This window comes from Scatophagus argus, chromosome 13 (genome assembly GCF_020382885.2).
Source record: "Scatophagus argus isolate fScaArg1 chromosome 13, fScaArg1.pri, whole genome shotgun sequence".
Lineage (NCBI taxonomy): Eukaryota > Metazoa > Chordata > Actinopteri > Scatophagidae > Scatophagus > Scatophagus argus.
The window spans coordinates 21,575,528-21,597,580 of record NC_058505.1 but is presented as its reverse complement, the minus strand read 5'-3'; the positions used below and the strand labels follow the sequence as shown (position 1 = coordinate 21,597,580).

Genomic DNA, 22,053 nt, shown 5'->3' with positions numbered 1-22,053 from the left:
TGAAACCAGTTAACCTCACACCACTTTAACAGCTGGAACAGCAGGTAAGGCATCACTCACCTTATGTCTTCTGTCTTGAAATTTTTTCTGAGGGCTATGAGAGACAGCGACAAAAGTAGAAATTAGTAACTGCTAAAAGTTTTTCACTGTTTGAACAGGAGGTTGCTATATTCTTGCCTTTTCCATCCAAGGAGTTCTGTTGTGAGGCTCAGCAATCGAGTTGTGATGCCTGTAGAGGGAGAAATAACACAGATGTCATCCAGGTGTGTGATCTATTCATTAAGAAGAATGCTGAAGTCAAAACCAAATCAGGGATAAAACTCTGGGAAGCATAAACACAAGGTTTCTGCAGAACATTGACCTGCAGCTGGAGGCTGTCTTTAAACACTCACACAATGAATAATATTGAATCCAGCAAATCAAACACTTTATAAGGCTTTTAGACGCCAGTCCTGAAACTGCCTAACTGAACGTCAGTTGTCAGGGTCAGGCGTGATTGTCTCCATCCTTCCGGTGCACAAAGTTGACCCAACGTAACAGTCTTTGGTCTCCAGTGAGGGTCGAAGGGCAGAGGATGTTGCTGATGTTATGTTAAGCCCTTTGAGACAAACTGCTTGTAAAAATGGGCTGTACAAATAAAGTTGTCTTGTCTAGTGGTTGCCAACAGGCATTCTGGTAAATGTAGGAAATCGCTAACTGTGGTTAAAATGTGCCTTTGATCATTTATCTTCTGAAGCACACTGAGAGATGTGTTTACTTTGATGGGTTTTTCAAGTCTTAACGTCTGGGTTTAGAACATGTTTAGCAATATTTCTCAAGTTGATTGATTCATCTTGCCAAGTCATGTTTATTCATGCCATCCTAATGTTATGTGCGACTACAGTTAACAGGGCAAATCATGCAAAGTGCCTTGGGGAAACAGCATTAACAGCAGCATGGTGGTCTCTGATTAAATTTGCAGAATACCCATGCAATATTAGTATGAGCACCAGGTGTGATTATAATGCATCATGTGGAATAGAAAAGCTTATTTAACTGAATGCCTTTGTCTCTTAACCTGAGGGGTAAATTCATGCATTATTTTATCCCATGGCTCAATCGATCTGTGCATGAGGAATACAGGAAACACTGCTGATGTGGACACAGGGTGAAAGGAAGTGAGTGTGTGAGCGCGCATCACAGTGTCATCTAGCTGTGACCTTGTCTTTCATCTACTAGTCAGAAGAGCCTATAATGATTTACACTGTTGGGGAAAAAAAAAACACACTACAAGCAATGTAGTGACTGAAACACATTTGGATATGTCACAGAAAAGTAGGACTACATCCATATATGGAACTGTTGACTGAAGACTGGATCTCATCATGGTTAGTGACCTTTGACATCCTCTTCTAAAGCAACAAAGAAGCTGATTGCCCGTGTGCTGTGTGGGGACATGATGACTGGTCTTCACTGGAAAGAAGCCATCATCAGTGTTGTTGGATCCATCCTGTGCTTTTCTTCCTATACTGCATTCAAATGTCTGCTGATAAAGAGGTCTTTTGTTTGTTTTAGCAAAATGCAACTTTTTGCAACGTAGCCTGTCAATGAAAGCAGAATTCTTCAAAGTGAAATGAGAACAGACCTGGTGAATGAGTCAGGACTGCTTCAGTACAGATTCAAAAACCGGCTGAGCGGAGTGACTGTAGCCTTCCTCAGATTAACACATGGAGCAAACAGAGATGCCATATTTCTGTCAGTCTTTGGCTTAGTATGAGGTTTAGCTGCTGCTCTTTTAACTACTCTGCTTCAGCATGATTTGATGGCACCTGACTGGATTATTAAAGCCACCAACTGTTTATCTCAATGCACCCAAATCCTAACATTCACATAACAGTAGTGCATGGAAATACCCACAAATTTACACTTTCTTTTGCAGATTTGTTTGGAAATTTGATTAAAATTTGCATCACATCTCTTCCCTTTTTAACTGAACTATATCCAACCAGAAAACGGTTCATTTTAGTGAAGGCCATTTGAAATGGTTTCATAAGACATTGACAAACAACATTGTCCCTTTGTCCTGTTGGCAGAGTGTCAGATTGGAAAATCATATTTGAAAAAAATAAAAAAATAAATAAATCCTGAAAATACATATTATTTCATTTAAACTGCAGAACTTGGGTTCGGGTTCTGGACTATTCGATTTTGAATTTTGAGAGATTAGTTGAAGCAGGTGCAGTCTGTGACAGCTCCTGTAGAAACCAACACCTGCTGTGACATCTCTGATTGAGGTGACACGTGGCTTTAACCCAGGAAGGGCAGTGAAGCAGCAGCTTTATTTATTAAAGCAATTCCACTGTCTTCTGACAAGAAATACCAACCATCAGCACGTTTAATCCCCATCCTTTACCATACCAACCCATATCAGTACATATAAAAACACAGAGACAGAGATGAAGGATGTGCTTGGTCCTGATCCTGGGTCAGCTCTGTTTGTTGCTTATACAACACATTTCAGGGACGTCAGTCAGAATTTACCCACATACACATAATGACACCTACTGTCATCTCTAATTTCATATAAACTTCAGACAATACTCCATTTAAAAATAGTCCCAGAACTGTCTAGGACATTCAAGTTTTTATTTACTATGAAGGACTGAGAGCAGACTGTCACCAGATTAAAGCCCAAGTCATTACATGAGCAGTCTAGTTTGGTGGCAGTTCAATAATGATTTCTCATCTGAAGGTCACATCTGGGCTTTGCTTTCCGTAGTGACGGCTGAACCACTCATCTCCCTCTCTTCCTGTTCTTCTGTCTGTCTGTCTGTCTGTCTGTCTGTCTGTATCCCTAATCTGTTGTCCTCATTCAGGGTGGCTGGCACCCAGTCCTTTGTTGTGTGTCTGTGTGTGTGTGTGTGTGTTTGAGTCTGTTCAGCCAGATGTGATGTAGTGTCCAGACACTGGAACCTCACGTCAGTTCACCTAGCTCACAAACACTGTCTTTGCTCTCTCTCTCTCACACACACACACACACACACACACAAATGACATAACTGTCTGTCAGTCGGTGTTAAAGGTTATGAATCAACCAGCAGGGTCATTTCATGTCATCCATCTATTCTCTCAACAATGGCAAGAAGGTTTTATAACTGATGTAAGGACAAGGGCAGGAGGAGAAAGAGGCACTACAACAGGAAAGCAAAGGAAAGGAAAGGAGAGGAAAGGAAAGGAGTTAGAGGAGGGGTAAAAGAGGAAGCCATGAAAGAAGAAGGTAAAGTACAAATTTAGGCACATAAATTTTAATGGTTTATTCATCCTGTGACAACGAGCAGGTTTGTCCACTCCAGGCAACGACTACACTCAGCGTTTGCACAAATGCATCAAATGTTAGCATTTGAAATGTGAAGTCTTGAAATATGAAATCCTGCACTGTTGGATTTTTTGGATGTTCGTATGGGATTATCATCAGACAACGATGTCATCGGGAATTGATGGTCACCTTCGGTCTTTGATCTATGAGATTTGAGTTATGACTCCATAAAAAACGTACACATTTAGACACAAAGTGCTGCTATCAGGCTTTGAGGGTTTTAAAGTATCTCAGTGGCCTCTGTGAGCTGTGTGACACAGCCGCTGCTGCAGCTCAAGCTGCTGGTCATGTTCATACACGTCATATGTTATTTACAGACAAAATGAGCTCAGTTTTTCTTATTTGGTTGAAGGAATCTAAGACTGCAACTCAACAAGAGACGTGAAATAGAGTATGGTGCGCTGAAGTTTGCTAAACGGTTTGTTTTAACTGTCATGGCGCATTGGTGGTTGAACTGAGGAATGTTGCCACATTTGGTGGTTTTTGTTACACTAACTAGTGAGTTTGCTTTGTGTTATATGCTATGAACACGTGTGTGTGGAAGACTGCACTTGATGTGCTTTGAGTAAAAAACATCAAGAACTGATGCATCAGTATAATTACTGAGAGTTTGCCAACTTCCTGTAAACTGTGATAGTAACTGACCCTTGGAATCAGCAAACAGTTTCAGTTCCCTTCTACTTATTTATTTATTTACATTCTTACTAGATGACATATTGCACTTGTAAGCTGGCATCTAAGTTGCAGCCAAGTAAATCGAGCTACATAGCCAGAGCATAGCAGCAACATCCTCCTGACCATAATGTGTTTTAAAATAAAACTTGCTTCCTTCCCAAGTCTAAAATATAACACCAATATAAATGATCTCATTATAACACATTAAAAATGCTGGGAATATTCTTAGGCACTACCTCCTTCATTTTGTTGTGGGCCTGTTAAGAGTGTACCACATCCCGGCGTCACTACAACTCCTCCAATTAAACGGTGAATTGAGTTAATGTTGCATCCCTATAGGCCTAGCCTACTTGTTAGGATGGCCATCTTTTACAGTGTTGGAGGCTGGAGGGCCGCCGGATGCGGCACGCGCGTGCAGGATGAGAAAGAGAGAGGAGGGTGCAGAGTCAGGGATACAGTAGAGAGAGAGAGAGAGAGAGAGAGAGAGGGAGAGAGAGAGATGAACAATAGTCTGCCAATACAGATTTATCTCTTCTGCTCTAATTCACCGGCAACATAATATCACAGGTCGATATATCCTTCCTCTCTCTCTCTCTCTCTCTCTCTCGTCACTCTCTGCCTCTCTCCACCATCCGCACAAACACACGCACCGCAGCCGCCAGCCTGTATGCGTCCCTCCTCGCGCCAGCGGGTGGCCGCCTGGCTGCTCGCGCTGCCGTTGGGGAGAGGTAGGGAGGAATGCGCGCGCCGCGGCCGCCTGGAGATGATCTCGTTTTGGCTGCTGTGCTGGAAACTGTTGGTAGGTAAACAAAAAAAAAATCAATCAACCCGTCAACAACGTCTTTGTGTTTTTAAAACATAAACAAGAACACTTTTCCCGGGGTTTATGGCCTCCTCTTCTTCGTGCGGTGGAGATTTAGGAGACGTTTTTGGCGGCCACCACTTTGCGCGAGGTGTCTGCGCGAGGCTTTGGCTTAGCTCGAGCTACCATCAAAGCCCGGTTTTCTTGGCTTCTGTATGCGCGCTTATCTGTCACGGTTTTGGTGCGGAGCCCGATTTTAGGATGCTGTCTTATATAACGCATTTGGCTCAGCAGCCATCGCACTGAATAGTCATAATGCGATGGTGTAGCAAACATAATATTATCATTACAACGTAACTACCACAGAACGTAAGCGATATGACTGAAGAGAACAGAATAGTGAATTGTTGAATGCTTACTGACATGTCTTCACTTATTCCTCATCTTCGATCAAAACACATGATGCCTAAAGCTGCTCTGTAATCCCCCACCACACACACACACACACACACACACACACACACAGAGAGAGAGAGGGAGGTGTCTGATTAAATGATGCTGATGATGCTGCCTCCAGATGTTGATGAGGGGCAAATGAAGGTTTGAGACCAGAAATGAATTCACTTTAGAGGCAATTTAATTCCATATGAAAACCCAATTTTATACATTTTTCCATCCAAAGTTCAAAGTGAAGTGGTCCAGTTGACGGAGGGGAGAGAGGTCTGCCCATAATCCAAAAGGTCATTGGTTCAGTTCCAGGCAGGCGGTGATAGGAAGCGTGGATTAGAGCTGAGCTCTGCTCCATAACTCAAAGCTCTTCAGTCCTTCCCCATATGCTGTGACCTCTCTGAAGAATTGAAGATTTGGCTACATTGAGAATAAACTGATTGACTGCAGAAGCATCTGTGCACTGTCATCAAATGTCCTTTACGTCCTCTAATGAAAATGTTTCGTGTTTTATGCTCATAAAGTCTGCTCGCCGATTGCGTTTGCAGCGTTATGTTTGAACTTACATTTTGTTTTACTTATGACAGCCGAGTGAAAGGTGCTTTCGTCCATCCCGACGTCTGAGTGATGAACAGAACTGTTAAACATCAGCTGTGTGGTGTACTTGAAATGAAAACTGTTCCAAGATAATGCCTACTGAGCCTTGTCATCACAGTTAATTGAGGGTTTCAGTCCAAAGGAGATTAAATTTATACGCCTTGTCTAAAAATAGAGATATGGCTTGAAAGGGACTGTACTTGTTTTTTTTTGTTTTTTGTTTTTTGACATGATTTAACTTTGGCTTAGTGAAAAACGGATTTAAAGAAGGACAACATCCTTTGAAATGTGACGCTCCTTCATGCGCTGACCAACACGAAACAATCCAGTGACATATTCTGCTTTCTGGTTTGTGCACATAAACCAGTCGGGCTGTGCATGAAGAATGCGTCACTCAGTGTCTAAAAACTGAAAGCTGCTGGCATGGTGCTGATGCTTTGGCAGTCATTCAGTGTTTCCTGATGTGGAAGCATTACTAATCTTTTCATAAGTGCTCTAATTTATTCTTCCAGTGCTGGGTCCCTTCTACAGTCGTTTTTTTTAGCTCTTGTGTTTGTCAGTCAATGTAAATGTCTTGAGGTTAACAAGCATGGTTTTGGGAGGTTTTGACACTTTTCATATTTTGATATTTTAGTCATATTTTATAACTCCTGCACATCTGTTGTCTCATCACACTGGTTAAACTATCATGTAGCTCAAGAAGTGTAAGCAAGAAGACTGAGAACGTTTGCTGTATAATATGTGATTAGTTAGATCTAGTCACAAATTGGGACTTAACTGAAAAAGAAATGATTTTAGCAGCTTTTCTGCCTCTGCATCTATACTTAGGGTTACCATAGCAACACCCCCATCTGTCACCAACACATGCCTGGAACGACAGACCATAATAATCTGCAAACCCACTCACAGCCAACGCATTGCCACCATGGTAACAATGTGAAGGCGTGAATTCAGCCCATCAAATATTTCCAGGGCATGCTGCTTTAATCTACAGTGCAGATTGTATATGACTTGGTTGAGTGTGTCTATATGTATATAGAATTGTTTCTTCTTTAATTAAGTTTTTTTGTGCTTTTTTTGAAAATATATTCCAAATAAAACCACGTTTGTTCCTTACTTATGGCACTATAGCAGTATTTTTTCAGTTTTCCCAATTTTTCAGGTCCAGTCACTATTATTATCAATATGTAGCACGCCCAGGCATAAAAGGACAATTTAAGTTCTAGGTTTAAATGTGATTGTTTATGGAAGGCCATTTCTGTCATGAAGAGAAAAGATGAAAAGTTAAGAAGGATAAAAATAAACAGAGGTGAATCCAGTTGTACGGTGAAAGCCATCCGAAAGTATGAGTTAATAAGTGACAATTTTAACTTAAGAATTATGAGATAAATATCTCATAAGTCAGCCTCTTATCATTTTTTTGTATCATTCAGTTGTTCAAACATTTAATTTACTAAATCAGAATGATAAAATTATCTCACATTTTTGACCTACAATCTCCCTTTAAATCAACATTGTGTGATGTTTAATTCCATTTATTTCGATTGTATAATAAGATAAGATAAGATGAACTTCAATTCACTTCACTTAATCGTCACAATTTTCCTTATAATAATCCTTTATTAGTCCCATTACTGGGAAATTACAGTGTTACAGCAGCAACAGAATATAGAGGGTGCAAAGCATGCAAAGAATAAGGGAAGGATGAGCATTCAAAAAGAATAAAAAGAATAAATACACATATTGCAGCACTGTGGTGCAGTGATTAGCACTGTGGCAAGAGGATTCGAATCCCGGTCTGGGCCCTTCTTGCATGTTCTCCCTATGCCTGCGTGGGTTTTCTCCGGGTACTCCGGCTTCCTCCCACAATCCCAAAAACATGCACATTAGGTTAATGGGCTACTCCACATTGCCAATAGGTGTGAGTGTGAGTGTGAGAGTGTGTGGTTGTTTGTCTTTGTGTGTCAGCCCTGCGATTGGCTGGCGACCAGTCCAGGGTGTACCCCGCCTCTCGCCCGTAGTTAGCTGGGATAGGCTCCAGCTCCCCCGTGACCCTGATGGATAAGAGGTGTAGAAAATGGATGGACTTAAAAATATTGTCTTAGTGCCAAATATTCTTTCCTGGGAGAGACATACGTCCATACACATACATGTTTAGAATATATTAGTACTGAGGCTGTAACCAGGTTGGCAGGATGTAATTAAGTGTTTGTGTCCGCAGAGAGCCACAGCTGGGCTAAGGAGGACCACAGCTGAGCTAACGGACGGTAACCACAGCAACGGCAGCTCCGGCAACAGTACCCCTGCCAACAACTCTTCAACCCCAATACAGCCAACGGATCCAGTTACCATGGAAATCAGCTCATCACCACCACTAACTGACCTGGAAAGAGAAAATCTGGTTAGCTGGCATAGTCAGGAAGTTGAGGAACTCCATTACCCAGAGGTCCATGGGAGTCAGCAGCCAATCATGGATGAGCAGGAGGAAGACAAGGCAGCAGAGGCAGAAAGAGGAAAAACAGATGGAGATGAGTGTGACTATCTTGTTTTTGAGATTGGAGAACAGAGGGGAAGGGAAGAAGTGGGCGATAGCGAAGGGGGACTAAAGACAGAGAGAGGAGGAGTGGAGGGGGAAAATGTGGGAAGAGGAGAAACAGAAGTAGACGATGAAGGGAGAGGACAAACAGAGGCAGAACGTGGTAGTCAAGGAGCAAGAGAGAGGGAAGAACGGGAGAGAAGAGAAACTAAGGCAGAAGACAGTGAGGAAGTAAAAATAGAGAGTGAGGAAGGAGGGATTAAAGAAACAGAGAGAGAAGATGGAGGAAGAGAAGAACCAGAAGAAGAGGAAGGAGAGAATGTGGGAGAGATGAAAGATGGTGCTCTGGCAGAACTCCTCTTCATTTCCGACAGCTCAGTGTGTCCGTCATCCGAGCCCCCGATTGTCACCTCTGACTCTTCAGAGCCGCCTGCAGTGACCATGTTGCAGGAGGCCTGGGGTCACGACCCCGGCAACAGAGATGACCTTAGCGACAGTCACCTTAGCGACTGCCTCCAAGCTGAGCTGGCTATTGTGTACTCGGACAGCGACGCAGGGGAGGAATGGGTGGCCTTTGCACCTTGTGATGTCACCAACCAGGAAGCAGCATGTGAAGGGATTCATGATAGTGATGGACAGAGCAAGGAAGAAGAGAGAGAAAGAGAGAATGAGGACAGAATGGAGGCAGAAATAGAGACAGAGGAGCAGAGAGAGGAGGAAGTAGAGAAGGAGCAGGAGGAGAGGACCAGAGACAGGGAAGATGATGGCGAAGATGAAGAGCAGATGAGGACAAGGAGAGACCTTTTCCTGCGGTCTCCTTCTGTCAGTTCTACAGCCAGCTCCACAGACCCTGACAGGAGGGTAAGACCCCCCCCCACTCTGGAACACAGTTTATTTTGCCACAGGAAGTTTCATGCTTACGTCAGTGGTATTTTATTCTCAGTTTAGTAACCCTAGGAATCACGCATTAGTGTTCCATGCCAGTCCAGGAAGTAGTGTGACCTTTATGTGTCAAGGTGGAAAGTCAGGGTGTGAAGGTTTGGTGGTGAATGTTAAAGAAGCTGATTCGATTTTCTTGGGGGAGAATTTGCACAGAACATAATGATAATATTTGTTATTTTATTGTTGATAAATAAATATATTTAGTTAAATGTGATATCATAGATCACACGTCTGTAAGGTTTTCACGATACCACAGGTTTATCATTGATATAATACTAGCATAAAAACAATACTTATGTACATCTTTCAATACCATGGCACAAGGGAAAAAAGTCCCACGCACAAAAAAAAGGTCACTGAACACATACTGAATTCATTTTAGTTAATGGTTTGTTGTTTTCAAAGAACAGGTAACACTGAAAGCTTTTATTATTGACAAGATATTATCAAACCATAACATTTTCCCCTTCTGAAGTATTCATATCAGTCATGGAGATGAAACTTAATTTCCCTTGCATTTGTGGTGGTCACACAGTGTTGCCACTTTCACTGTGATTTTATTTCTGCAGGTTCCGCAGAAATCTATAGTCAAGTTACCCTCAGCATTCTAAAATCCAAAATACAACCACACCTCAGACTTATAAATGGATATTAAGATTGTTAATGTGTAAACAGGTACACATTGCACCTCTATAGCTGAACTGAGGTGTGGTATGGGGTTGTTTTTCAGGGCTTGGGCTCGGCCCTTTACTTCCAGTGAAGGGAAATCTAAATGCTTCCAAGACATTTTGGACAACGCTATGCTTCCAACCTGTGGCAACAGTTTGTTGAAGGCCCTTTTCTATTCCAGCATGACTGTGCCCCAGTGCACAAAGCAAAGTCCATAAAAACATGGCTGGATGAGTTTGGTGTGGAAGAACTTGACTGGCCCACACAGAGTCCTGACCTCAACCCCATCCAACACCTTTGGGATGAACTTGAACAGAGATTGCAAGCCAGGCCTTTTTGTCTAACAACAGTGCCTGACCAATGCTCAAACTACATGAATGGGCAAAAAATTTCCACAGAGCCAACAATCTTGTGGAAAGCCTCTCCAGAACAGTGGAAGCTGTTATAGCTGCAAAGCTGTTTGTGTGTTTAGAATGTGATGTCATTAAAGTCCCTGTTGGTGTGATGTCCCAATATTTTTGTCCATATACTGTATCTGTTAGGGTTGCCCGTAACTGATAGTGTAATTCTGTCCGATAATTGGCTACATGATGCGACTCCTCTAATGCTTTGGTTATAAATTCATATTCTATCTTCTTTTCTGGAAAGCTGTTATGAAGGTACCACAGTTGAGACTTAATTCAGTCTGTTTAAAAGTAATTTTGTATGTGTATTCAAAAGCTTTTGGTTCCTTCAGATGTTCATAGTTTGAGACTGTTAACATCACCCATCATTCTTATGTTCAGTAATCTAATTCTGGGCCTTAACTTTCCTGTCAGGTTCCTGGAGATTTCTGTGTCCAGCAGGACACCCTCAGTGAAAATGTCTCCACTGAGCATGTGGACTTTCTGATGGCTCGCCAGCAGTGGAAGAAGATGGAGGAGGAGGTAAAAGGTCAGCCAATCCCCAAACCGGGGCTCAGAGCTCAGGGAAGCTTCCAGGGCACTCACACTTCACTGTACCCACCTACCCGCAGCCCCCGACTCAAACACAGGTAGGAAATACTGCAGCTGCTGACTCACAGAAACATTTCAGCTCATTTATGAAACAATGAGTCGAGAAATACATATTTTATTCATGCTATTTAAAATGTTTTGACTGAAACTAATCATTTTTAGGTCACTTCTCATGTTGTAAGCACTTGTTGGTTGGTCAGTGTTTGACAGCCTGGAATGAGACTCAACAAACGGCCTCTTTTTTAACTTATTTCTCATAACTTCTAAGAAAAAAAAAACTCCCATTGACATTATCCCATTACCAGGACTCTTTTTTTATGCATATGATTTAATATATCAGAACATAAAATTTTGATTTTGATTTTGATCTTTCAAGCAAAATGAGCACGTATTCTCTGCTTCCAACTTCTTCAATGTGAGATCTTATTGCATTTTTTGGCCTTAAGTAATAGTAAACTGAATATATTTAGACTCCGCACTATTAGTTGAAAAAAGACATTTGAGGACGTCTCATTTGGCTTGAGGAAGTTATGATGAGCATTTGTTTTTTTTTTTTTTACAGTTTTCTGAAATTTTTATTACTTAATTGTTGATTATTGATTACGAAAATAATTGCTAGTTGCAGCACAGCTGATCTGTGTGCACGGATTTGTCTCACCACCACGTGTTGAACAGCACTGCTGAGGAAAATCGGACATACTGGACACTATAGAAGTTAACCCTGGGGTCAACCCTATTGTATACGGCATAAAGTTAGTAATGTCAAACATCTCTGGAATACTGGGTGTAACAGACTTGCTTTGTTTTGCCCATAAGTTAAATATTAACCATCCCAACGAGGCAATCAAATCCCTTTGTAATCTAGCTTTAAACTGCCGTGTCTTTTTTGGAGACCATTCATCCATCTGTTCATTTTCAGATCAGCCGCTCACAAAATTCAATTGCAATACCCAAGTTTCAACCTGTAGAGGGCAGTTGTTATGAATATTCCATCTATCATCCATCCATTCATTTTCTATACCCAATTTATCCATGCAGGGTCACCGGGGGGCTGGAGCCCATCCCAGCTGACTACGGGCGAGAGGTGGGGTTCACCCTGAACTGGTCACCAGTGTCAATCACAGGGCTGACGCACAAACACACTCACGCCTAAGGGCAACGTAGAGTAGCCAATTAACCTAATGTGCATGTTTACGGGATTGTACCCAGAGAAAACCCACGCAGGCACAGGGAGAACATGCAAACTCCTCACAGAAGGGCCCAGACCCGGACTGGAACCTGGAACCACTTGCTGTGGGGTGACAGCAACCACTGTACCATTTTTTGGAGCCCTTATAAAGTAAATTCACAGTGATAAATCTGACACCAAATGTCCCCTGTGGATGTTCATCTATACTTCTGTGTTGACACCACAAATGGTTGTTAGCAGTCCACTGGCAACCCCTTGATGTTTTGGCCCACACCCACCCCCACCCCTCCACACACACACACAAACACACACACTGATTTTAACCTCCTGTCTATCACCATAGTGGCAGGTAAAACACTGCAGTGTACATGTTGGTCACATGTGGATCAAAAGAAAGTTTATTCAAAAGAGAAATGCACAAATTTCCAACATGTTCTGAAAATTCACGCTACAAAACAAATGAAGGCACAATTTTTGTGTCTTGTTGGCTTAACTTAAGCTGGGTTACCTCCTGTCCTCTCAAAGGGAGATCCATCCTTCAGTGCCTCGGGAGCCCCCCCTGTCCTCCACCCTGTCTCCAAGTTCAGAGGACTCAGGGCTGGATGACTCGTCATACCGCAGCCCCCTGGAGGAGCCAGAGACTGCGGTGGAGAGAGAGATCCGACTGACTCTAGAGAGAGAGGAACGGCACCGCAGGGAGAGGGGGATGATTGCTCAGGGCTTGACTATACCCAGGTAACCAAAAATAAACATGGTCATGTTGTTCTTCTGCTACACTTCAAGCCAATGAGCCATTGAACACCAGCTGTATATTTTAACCACCGGAAAACTGCAGAACATGGAACATGCACTCTATCTTCTGAGCAACACCAACCATCCTTCATACCACAAAATAAAATACTGATCCCCCAAACTACCCAAATATATGAAGTGATTAAACCACCTTTACCAGCTTCAACTGATGAACATATTACAGTAATGCATCAATAATTATAATTCATTTTATAATTATAATTTTAAATATATTTTGGTGCTAATATTTGTACTAAAGTTAAAAAGTTTAATTCATTATTTACATGAAAACTTCAATAAATAAGGATTAATATAGCAATTAATTGTTTCCAAATGACATCCCACGATACCACTGATTGCTGCAGTCATTTGGTAAAGTGTGAAGCAGTCAGACTGCTGTGAACATGAATAGTGTGCTAACTCTGGTGTGTAATACTGCAGGATGGATGCAGAGACCCACACTGTCCTCACACTGCTAGAGGACTACATCAGTGGAAGAATTAACAGCATGTGTTTTCTAACCTCCACCTCCATTTTTCATCTTCTTCTTGCAAACATTTAGTTTGGATTCTCCACATAGTTTTATAAATGAGGCCCCGGGATATGAATACAATACAACTAAAAGAACTTTAAAGAAGTAGAGATAAATATATTGTGCCTGTAGTATCAGGTTTGTATTAAAATCATATCTGATCTAAGATATGATAAGATAAATACTCTATATTGTAAGTAATTAACCTGACATTAGTCCAAAAGCTGTGGGAAAATATGATACATCATAAAAACGCCTTTGAGAGCAGCATGTGTATGCTGTAAAACCAACACTATAAGCTAAAAAGGTTGAAATCTCAGAGCTGAGGCAAACTGTGTAGTACGTGATAATTCTCATTGGTTTGGCACTATGAGCAAAACCTTTAATATCACATAAATCCCTTTGATCCACTGTTAATGTAAAAAAAAGAGGGCAACTTTAAAAATATGTAATATTACACAAAATATTAAAAAATAGGATTGTACAGGGGCAGCACAGCGGTGCAGTGGTTAGGATCTTTGTGTTTGGAGCTTATACGTTCTCCCTGTGCCTGCGTGGGTTCCCTCTGGGTCCCCTGGCTTCCTCCCACAGTCCAAAGACATGCAGGTTAGGTCCACTGATGACTGCATGTAGGTGTGAATATGAGCATGAATGGTTTGTTTGTTTCCATATGTCAGCCCTGTGGTGAACTGGTGACTAGTCCAGGGTGTACCCAGGCTCTCACCCAAAGTCACCTGGGATAGGCTCCAGCTCCCTGCCACTATGCACAGGATAAACTGTGATAGACAATGGATGGATTCATGGAGGATTATGCAGTATAAGAATTCAAAGGTCTATATAGATAAAACATTGTTTCCTTCTACTGTGAACCAGGCAAACTGAGCCAAAATGAAACTTATTACTTTTCTGTTGTTTTGTGTTCAGACCATCCACCCTGCAAACAGGACGATCTCCACCCAGACCTCCAGCCTGCCGTACCCCTACCTTGTCCATCTCCCCATCCCCTTCCTGCTCCTCTTCCCTTCCCCGATCTGTCTACCATGAAATGACAGCCAATAATGTCATTATCTTGGAGCCGGACTGCTCAAGCTCCACCTCCAGGAACCGCCTACTGTCCTCTGCCATCGGAGGCCTCTCTGATTGGCCAACAAGCGTAGATACGGTTCCCTCTGCCAACGTTATTGTAGTGGAAACCTCAAATCTGATCATTCGTAGCGCTTCTGAGTTCTGCCTAAGCTCTGCCCCGGTGTCAGTAGAAGCCCAGGAGAGCACTTTCTCATCAAATCCCTTTTTTAAGCTACGTTCACTCAGCAGCCAGTCGCTGGTGGAGCAGGAGATCCGCATCGTGAGGCAGAGGGAGGAGGAGTGGCGGAGGCAGAGAGAGGAGATGTGGAGGAGGAGGAGGGAGGAGGAGTGGAGGAGAGGGAGAGAGAGATATGATACTGTGCTGGTGTCTCCGGGCCTCAACGATAACATCAGTTACAATGGTAGGTGGAGTCACTTTTCCAAACATCAGAAACATATGTAAGGACATGAACAACATCCTAGAAACAACCCTTTTGCAGTGTAGTTCAGCTGAAATGATTCAATTTCAAAGTCATTTATCAAAAGAGGTCATGAAGTTTTCAAATAACTGAGAATCAACCAAATGAACCGCTGCTTCTATTTGATGAAATTAACTCAATCCATACCATATTAAATGATAAAAGGACAAGATAATTATTTCCCCCTGTCTGATAGATTGGTCTTTTAACTGTCTTTGTTTTTATTCCAGTGCCAGAAGTTCCAGACAAATGTGTCTCCTCCCCATCATCCCCTTCCAGGACCCGAAAAATGGAACGATCCAGTTTGTCTTGTGATCATAAGGTTGGCTGACACATACACATATAGTACATAAACACATACAAAGTCTAGCTACAGTCTAATTGAATTATAGCCACAATGGGGGTCAGTGCAACAAGAGATTTTATCAACAGCAAAACATGGTATTAAAGTTGTTCTGGGGAATGTATAAGCAAGCAGGTGACTTATTATACAGCTAACAGACAAAGTGACAGCCTAATTTATTTTGAGTCATTTTTTGGCTCATCTGATCGACGTCAATCCAACATTAACTCCATTTTTGTCTCCGTTTTGGTCTCTGCCAACTCCTAAGAAAAATCCTTAGCTGCTAAATGATCTACTAAGTTCAACACTAAAAGAATCCATATTGATCCAGTGAGTGCAGCTTCAATTACACATTCATATACCACACATATACACATATACATATGCACACATATACCAATGAAGAAACATTTAAATTTATTATAGTAATATTTTGTTCAACTGCAGTAATAATTTAAGATTTAACATCCTTCCTGATACAGACATACAGGTATAAACTTTTGGACTGTATACTGTTACACTGTAGCTGTAACTGTATTTGACTGTTTTGTGTATCAATACATGGCAAGAAAATCATATTCAATTTTTTTCTTTTGCAATTTTCATGTTGGGTAATTGTTTTCTTCCTTCACTCATTCATTCATTTGTTACCTTTATTCATTGTGAACTTTCTGATTTGTTAATCAGTTGGACTGATTAATTTTTTTAGTTCACAATTTAGCAAATGTATTCATTATTCACCTAATTTTTTCATCTGCCAATCACTCTCGCATTCATTATTCCAATAATCCTTCCAACTCTTTTTTCCCATCATCAATCATCTATCCACTCATCTGATAATCCATCCAACCATGAAACCATCCATTCATCCATCCATCCATAGATCCATCTATCCATCCATCCATCTATCCAATAATCTCAGCTCCGGTGTTTTAGCTGATTCTCCACCTCCCTCCAGTTTCCCCCTTCCCTCTCCTCCGTGCCGCGACGACAGAACACCATGGCGCAGCGATGGGAGGCCTCCCTGTTAGCCAATCAGAAGAAGGAGTGAGCAACAAATGACAACGCTAAACCGTCAGCCATTTTAAAGCCAATATTAAATCTTACTCGTTCTGTTCAGGTAACTCAAACAGTTCTTCTCTGTTAGCAGTCATTGTCGACTGCAATGTTTGTCAGAACTATAGGTTAGAACAAATGGATGAATGTTTCCATGGGATTCCGCGTGAGGAGAGTACCGCTTCTTCCAATGAGTCTGGTTTCAGAGATGAAGATTAATTACCTAGTTTGAGTTTCCAAACTGTTTCAATGGCTGGAAAAGTTGAGGAGTCCTGTTTTGAAATCAGATTGGTCTTTTGCATGATGTCATGATGAAACAGTGTGACTGTATGACACAATGAAACTGCCGGTCGTGTCACAGTTTGGATATTTTTCTTATATATAATAACTCTGTGGACTTCTAGGCACCATTCCCAGGTGTATTACAATAATAAGTGAGTATAAATTGCAATCATAATAACACCACTTATATTTTAGCTAATCTTTCAGAGCACATGTCAAAATCTGCACTATACTCCTTAAATATTTAATATTCACTGCACTTTGGTGTCTGGATGTTATTCAATTGTGGTACTAGTACAATTGATATGTATTGATTTTTTTTTGACTGACTGTAATGCAGTGATTTTCAAACTTTTTCTGGGCAATCACACTTTCATTTTAGATATTAATTTAGTATATATTTTAAAGTGACAGGATACAGCATTTATTTCAAAATGTTGTAGCTATGCATAGAGATTTGAGAAAGTATATGCAAAAATAATTTTACATATTGCGTTCAATTCATGTATTTTAAAAAGTGCCAACCCAGACTTTGAAAATCACTGCCTTAGTGGAATGTTATAACGAGCCATTGATTAAGAGAGTTTGGATGTCCCAGGTTTGCGTGTCAGCCATGTTGGCTAAACGGCTGCTAACCAAACACTATTTGGGTCACAGTTGCACAGAGTAGTTTTTGCCTGAGGAAGACATTTGTCACCAAGATAGAGTATAAGAGTGGCATATAGTTTTGTGGGCTTCTCATAATTAAAGTGGAAAATGGAAATATGCCCTATTTTTTGATAATATTGTAGTTTCAAAGTTGCACACCTTGCTAGTTTTCTTCACTCCTTCGTCAGCATGTACATTTTTAATGAAAGCAGTTGATGTTTTACACAAAACCAGCAATGGCATAAGTTGAACCTGAGCTCAGCTAGCTACCTAACATTAAACATGCCCAGACACACACAAACCAAACATCAAATAGAAGTAGCCATTTGTCAAGGCAGCAATTATTGACTAAAGAAATATACAGGCTCTGATATTCTATTGAAAAGAAATTCTGTGACATCTGAGAACTTCTGTGGTCAGACTGAAAAGTGAATGGGTCCACATTCAGTCTATGCTGTGCAAACTAAGGAGAAGTCCTGTTTTGTATGTTTCACTTCACCAAAAAATCCACAGTTATCCCGTAGGTAAATGACCATATCTCATTAGCATACCGATTATAAGAAGAAAGGAGAGAAACCAGCCAACTCACACAAGCACGTTCCATTTGGGGCTATTCAGTTCAATTCAGTTTATTTATATGGCGCCAATTCACAACAAAAGTTATCTGATGCCACTTTCCAATTAGAGCAGGTCTAGACCAAACTCTTTAATTCAACTTTGTAATACAGAGAACCAAACATTCCCCCTTGAGCAAGCACTTGGCGACAGTGGCGAGGAAAAACTGCCTTTTAGAAGGCAGAAACCTCGGAGCAGATCCCGGCTCAAGATGGGCGGCCATCTGCCTTGACCGGTTGGGTTGAGAGAGAGGGAGAGATATTGACAGACGGGGGGGTCATGAGAGAAGGAGCACACAAGCAGAGATGCAGAGTAGCTTACATTTCCTACCCGCAGTGAATAGCTGCCCAGTCTGAGTGGTGTCATGGATATATTAAGGGAAAAACTGGCAGAGCCTGTTTACTGTTTATTCCTATGAAAGCTGCTGGTGCATGAGCCAAAAAACATCAACTTTGCAGGTGAAAAATTATTCAGCTCTTCCACGTAGCCTCCACACTGTGGGGTCCATAGCTTGTGTGCACTAGATACTTCCTCCAGCTGGGCCGTTAACGTCTTGTTTAGCCTTGAGTTTAAAATGATTTAATGGTGTGGCTCTTCAACATTTTTAAAATTTCATTGAACCAAATGGACCAAATTATCACAAGTCTTTTCATCTTCTTTTTGAGCTAGTGGGCGACACATGATGTAATTACATGGTTTGGCCACTATGTCAAAATGGCTTCCTGGTGCCGTTCCAAGGGTCTTTGGTAGCATGAGTGCATCTGCTATCTGGTATAGTTACGGTGACATCACTTGGACAAATCACATGGAGAGCTGCACTAAACCAACAGGGTGTTAAGTTTACTCTACATTATCATGTAAATCACATTACATTTGCTATTTGGGGTGAATACTGGGGTGAGACTGTAAAAACACGCCAGCAGTCAAATTTATGTGTCAAACTCAAAGAGAAAATTCAGTGTGAACAAACCTTTAAAATGAGCTGCCACGTCTCCTTGGTGGTGTTAAGGATGTCATTAATGCATATTTGCAGCCCAGATGTTTTAGCTTTGGAAGCATTAGCATGGTGCATGTGGTCAAACACAGACAAATGTTCGGTTGTTTTGAATGATACAACCTGGCCAAACTCTTGTCTATCTGTGGTTCTGTTGTTTCAGCAAAAGAGCTTAAGCACTTCTGAAAGAATCAGATATTCTAATCCTGAAGTCTAGTGAAGATTTTTACATATTTTTATGTCCTGTCTTGATTCCTATAGAGATTTATTGTATTGTATTTTTGCTGCATATATTTATGAATTGAGCAAGGCTTATAAATCCTTAAAGCTTTTATTTGTAAAAGGTTTCTAATATATAGTGTCAGAATGACTATTTGAAGTCTGCCGTGTTTTTTAGGCGATGACTTTTGTGCGTGGTGTGTGCATGTGCGTACGAGTGGGTGTTTTACAGTAAGCCATCCTCCATACATCAGCTAGTCGGAGCTTACTGTGTCTTTTGTCTTCTATAGCTCCAGAACGAGCTCACTCAACAGTTTGCCCAACAATGTTGCAACAAGTCAGTTCAGAAGCGGGACGACTTTAACTGCCAGGGTGAAATAACAATAAGCAAGTGGAAAGCTAACTGCAGCCGTTTCAGTTTAGCATTACGGTGTTCTGGTTGCGGTACGAGGTCTGATGACTGTGTTACAGAAAGGATCAAACCAACTATGGAGCTATTACTTATTAAATACATTTGAGCTTTTAGTCACTGTGCAACCTGAAGCTGTGTCTATACATGAAATGTAGCCTGTACTTTCTGCCCTAAATGTTGCGAGGCTAGTTTTGATTTTTTTCAAGTCTATCTTCTGGCAATACTACATTGAATATATGCTTAAAGAGTTGCTGATTGCTGTTTTCCACTTCTTTATACTGACTGTAAACCGATCATGATCACAACTACGCTACAAGAGATTTGATAAAGTTTAGTTGAAGTTAATTTTCTGAGTTAGATCAATGGAGCAGCTGTATTTGTCCAGCCAGAGGTTTTAAGGTCTGCTGTTAGTGTTATGCAAAAGATAGTTGCCCGTTGATTTTTGTTTCCCCTTACCTGAACCCAACTTTTCAATACGTTTTCATCAAGTTGTGTGGTTTTTTTTACTGAAATTTTGCTTTCGGAATTGAGTATTTGAACAATGAAATTCATAAATGTCATTACATTCATGAAGCTGTAATAGTTTTTAAGCCACTTATTTCGGGGTTATCCAATCCATAAAATAAAATCTGATCAATAAAACTGAGTGACTGGAACAGAAAGTCCTCTTCATTTGTTCAGCAAGTGACAGTCAAACATGTGCTAGAGTTGGACTTTTGTTTAAAAATTGTTTTAAAATGAAACACAAGAAAGTCTACAAATTCCTCTCAGACTTGATTGTTTCTGTGCAAAATTTATACACAAAACCATGCACGTATTAGCTTTAGCTGATCTTTTCAACACATCTTTGAACAGAATTTGGCGTGGTTTTTGTCCTCCATCTTTTATTCATAATCACACTGAGAAGCGATCGCTTCATGAAGAAGAGGACTTTTTTGCAGCGTACAGTTTCAGTGTGCATAGTATGTGAGTATTGTGTTAAGGTAGACCTAAAAAAATCTGAACATATCCTTGGAGCTGATGTCATGTAAGAGTCTGAGATATACTGAATGCACAACAATAAGTGCTATGTGAAAAGCAGGGCAGGTTTAAAAGTCAGCATGTCATGATGTTACTGTGTTAGATTATTCTGTATAACAGCACATACTACTGTACACTCGGTGTTTACTCTGTGATTTCATTGTAGTTTAGGTGTTTGGCTTCTGTTTTAGCCTTGATGCAGTTTTCTTTTTCATCACCCTAACTATCCAAGATACTTTATTACTCCATAACATAACGTTTTAGTTTTGAGAAGAAAAAAGTGCATTTAGTCCTTAAGTTCTTTAACATTTCTGATTGTGTTCATGCCACTTCTCAGTGAATACAGAGGTAACACTGGATGGCGCCACACGCTTCTTGCTAGAATATTCTGTGTGGACTCATATAAACAGCTGTCCTGACTATTACAACTTTTCCTCACTAGTGTCATTTACTTTGTTTATTTCTTAGTTTATTTGCCTTGAGATTCAGTCATTTAGTGTTGCCAAATGAAAGGTCTGGTGATGACATCTTCAATAAAGCGAATGACGCCTGAAACCTACTGTGTGTGTTCATGGTCTGTTTACTTGTCAACATTTTGATGGTCAGACAGACTTTTTATAGACAGACAGAATTTTATAAAAAGTAAATAATCACAGTGATCCTCATTGAAATACTGCATGTTATACACCAGTGAAAGAAAGAAAGAAAGTGACATATTTTGTCATTGGAGGGAACTCACTCCAACGAAATTCGTGCTCTGCATTTAACCCACCCAAGTGACGTGCACACACACACAGCAAACCCGGGGCAGTGGACGACCGCGTGCAGCGCCCGGGGAGCAGTGGGGGTTAGGTACCTTGCTCAAGGGTACCTCAGCCATGGACACCGGTACGGGGAATCGAACCAGCGATCCACCGGTTACGGGTCCGACATCCTAACCGCTGATCCACGACTGCCCCCTTTTTTTTTTTTTTTTTTTTTTTTTTTTCTGAAACCATCAGGACCATCAGATCTGAATTTGGTTTGACAGTGTAATTCTTTGGTTCTCAAAATGAAATTATAAATGAATGAGTGAACAAAAATATGTTTTTGAAAAGTGAGGGGGGGCATGTTCTCCTCCTCAACTGCACCACAACTTCTTTAATGTTTCCTAAAAACCAAATCAAGAAACCGACAGAAAGTCTTTAACGTCAAAGTCATGAAGTCAGTGACAAACTCAAAAGACAAGAGAAAAAGGAAAGAAAAAAAAACATGTTGCTACGGATAAATCTATAAAATTTTAAAACGACTGCTAAAGCAAACAATGTAAAATGCAGTTAACTGCAATTACAATCAGCTAAAGCTGTGATAACAGCTTGATTTAAATTCCTACTACATGCAGCAAAGCTT

The 22,053-nt window shown here is 41.0% G+C and overlaps 1 protein-coding gene across 3 annotated transcripts; it reads left to right on the top strand.

Annotated features, from left to right (window-relative positions):
- Nucleotides 1–4,455: 4,455 nt before the first annotated feature.
- LOC124069990 (apoptotic chromatin condensation inducer in the nucleus-like) lies at nt 4,456–18,129 on the top strand. Of its 3 annotated transcripts, none has more exons than XM_046409564.1 (7): nt 4,459–4,829; nt 8,098–9,273; nt 10,842–11,056; nt 12,733–12,942; nt 14,456–15,018; nt 15,306–15,397; nt 16,377–18,129. In XM_046409564.1, the coding sequence occupies exons 1-7, from the start codon at nt 4,698–4,700 to the stop codon at nt 16,467–16,469; spliced, it is 2,481 nt and encodes an 826-aa protein (XP_046265520.1). In that variant the 5' UTR covers nt 4,459–4,697; the 3' UTR covers nt 16,470–18,129. The 3 variants fall into 3 exon arrangements, with proteins under 3 accessions (XP_046265522.1, XP_046265520.1, XP_046265521.1); XM_046409565.1 differs by having other exon boundaries at nt 16,302–18,129; XM_046409566.1 differs by lacking the exon at nt 12,733–12,942 and having other exon boundaries at nt 4,456–4,829.
- The last annotated feature ends 3,924 nt before the right edge of the window (nt 18,130–22,053 follow it).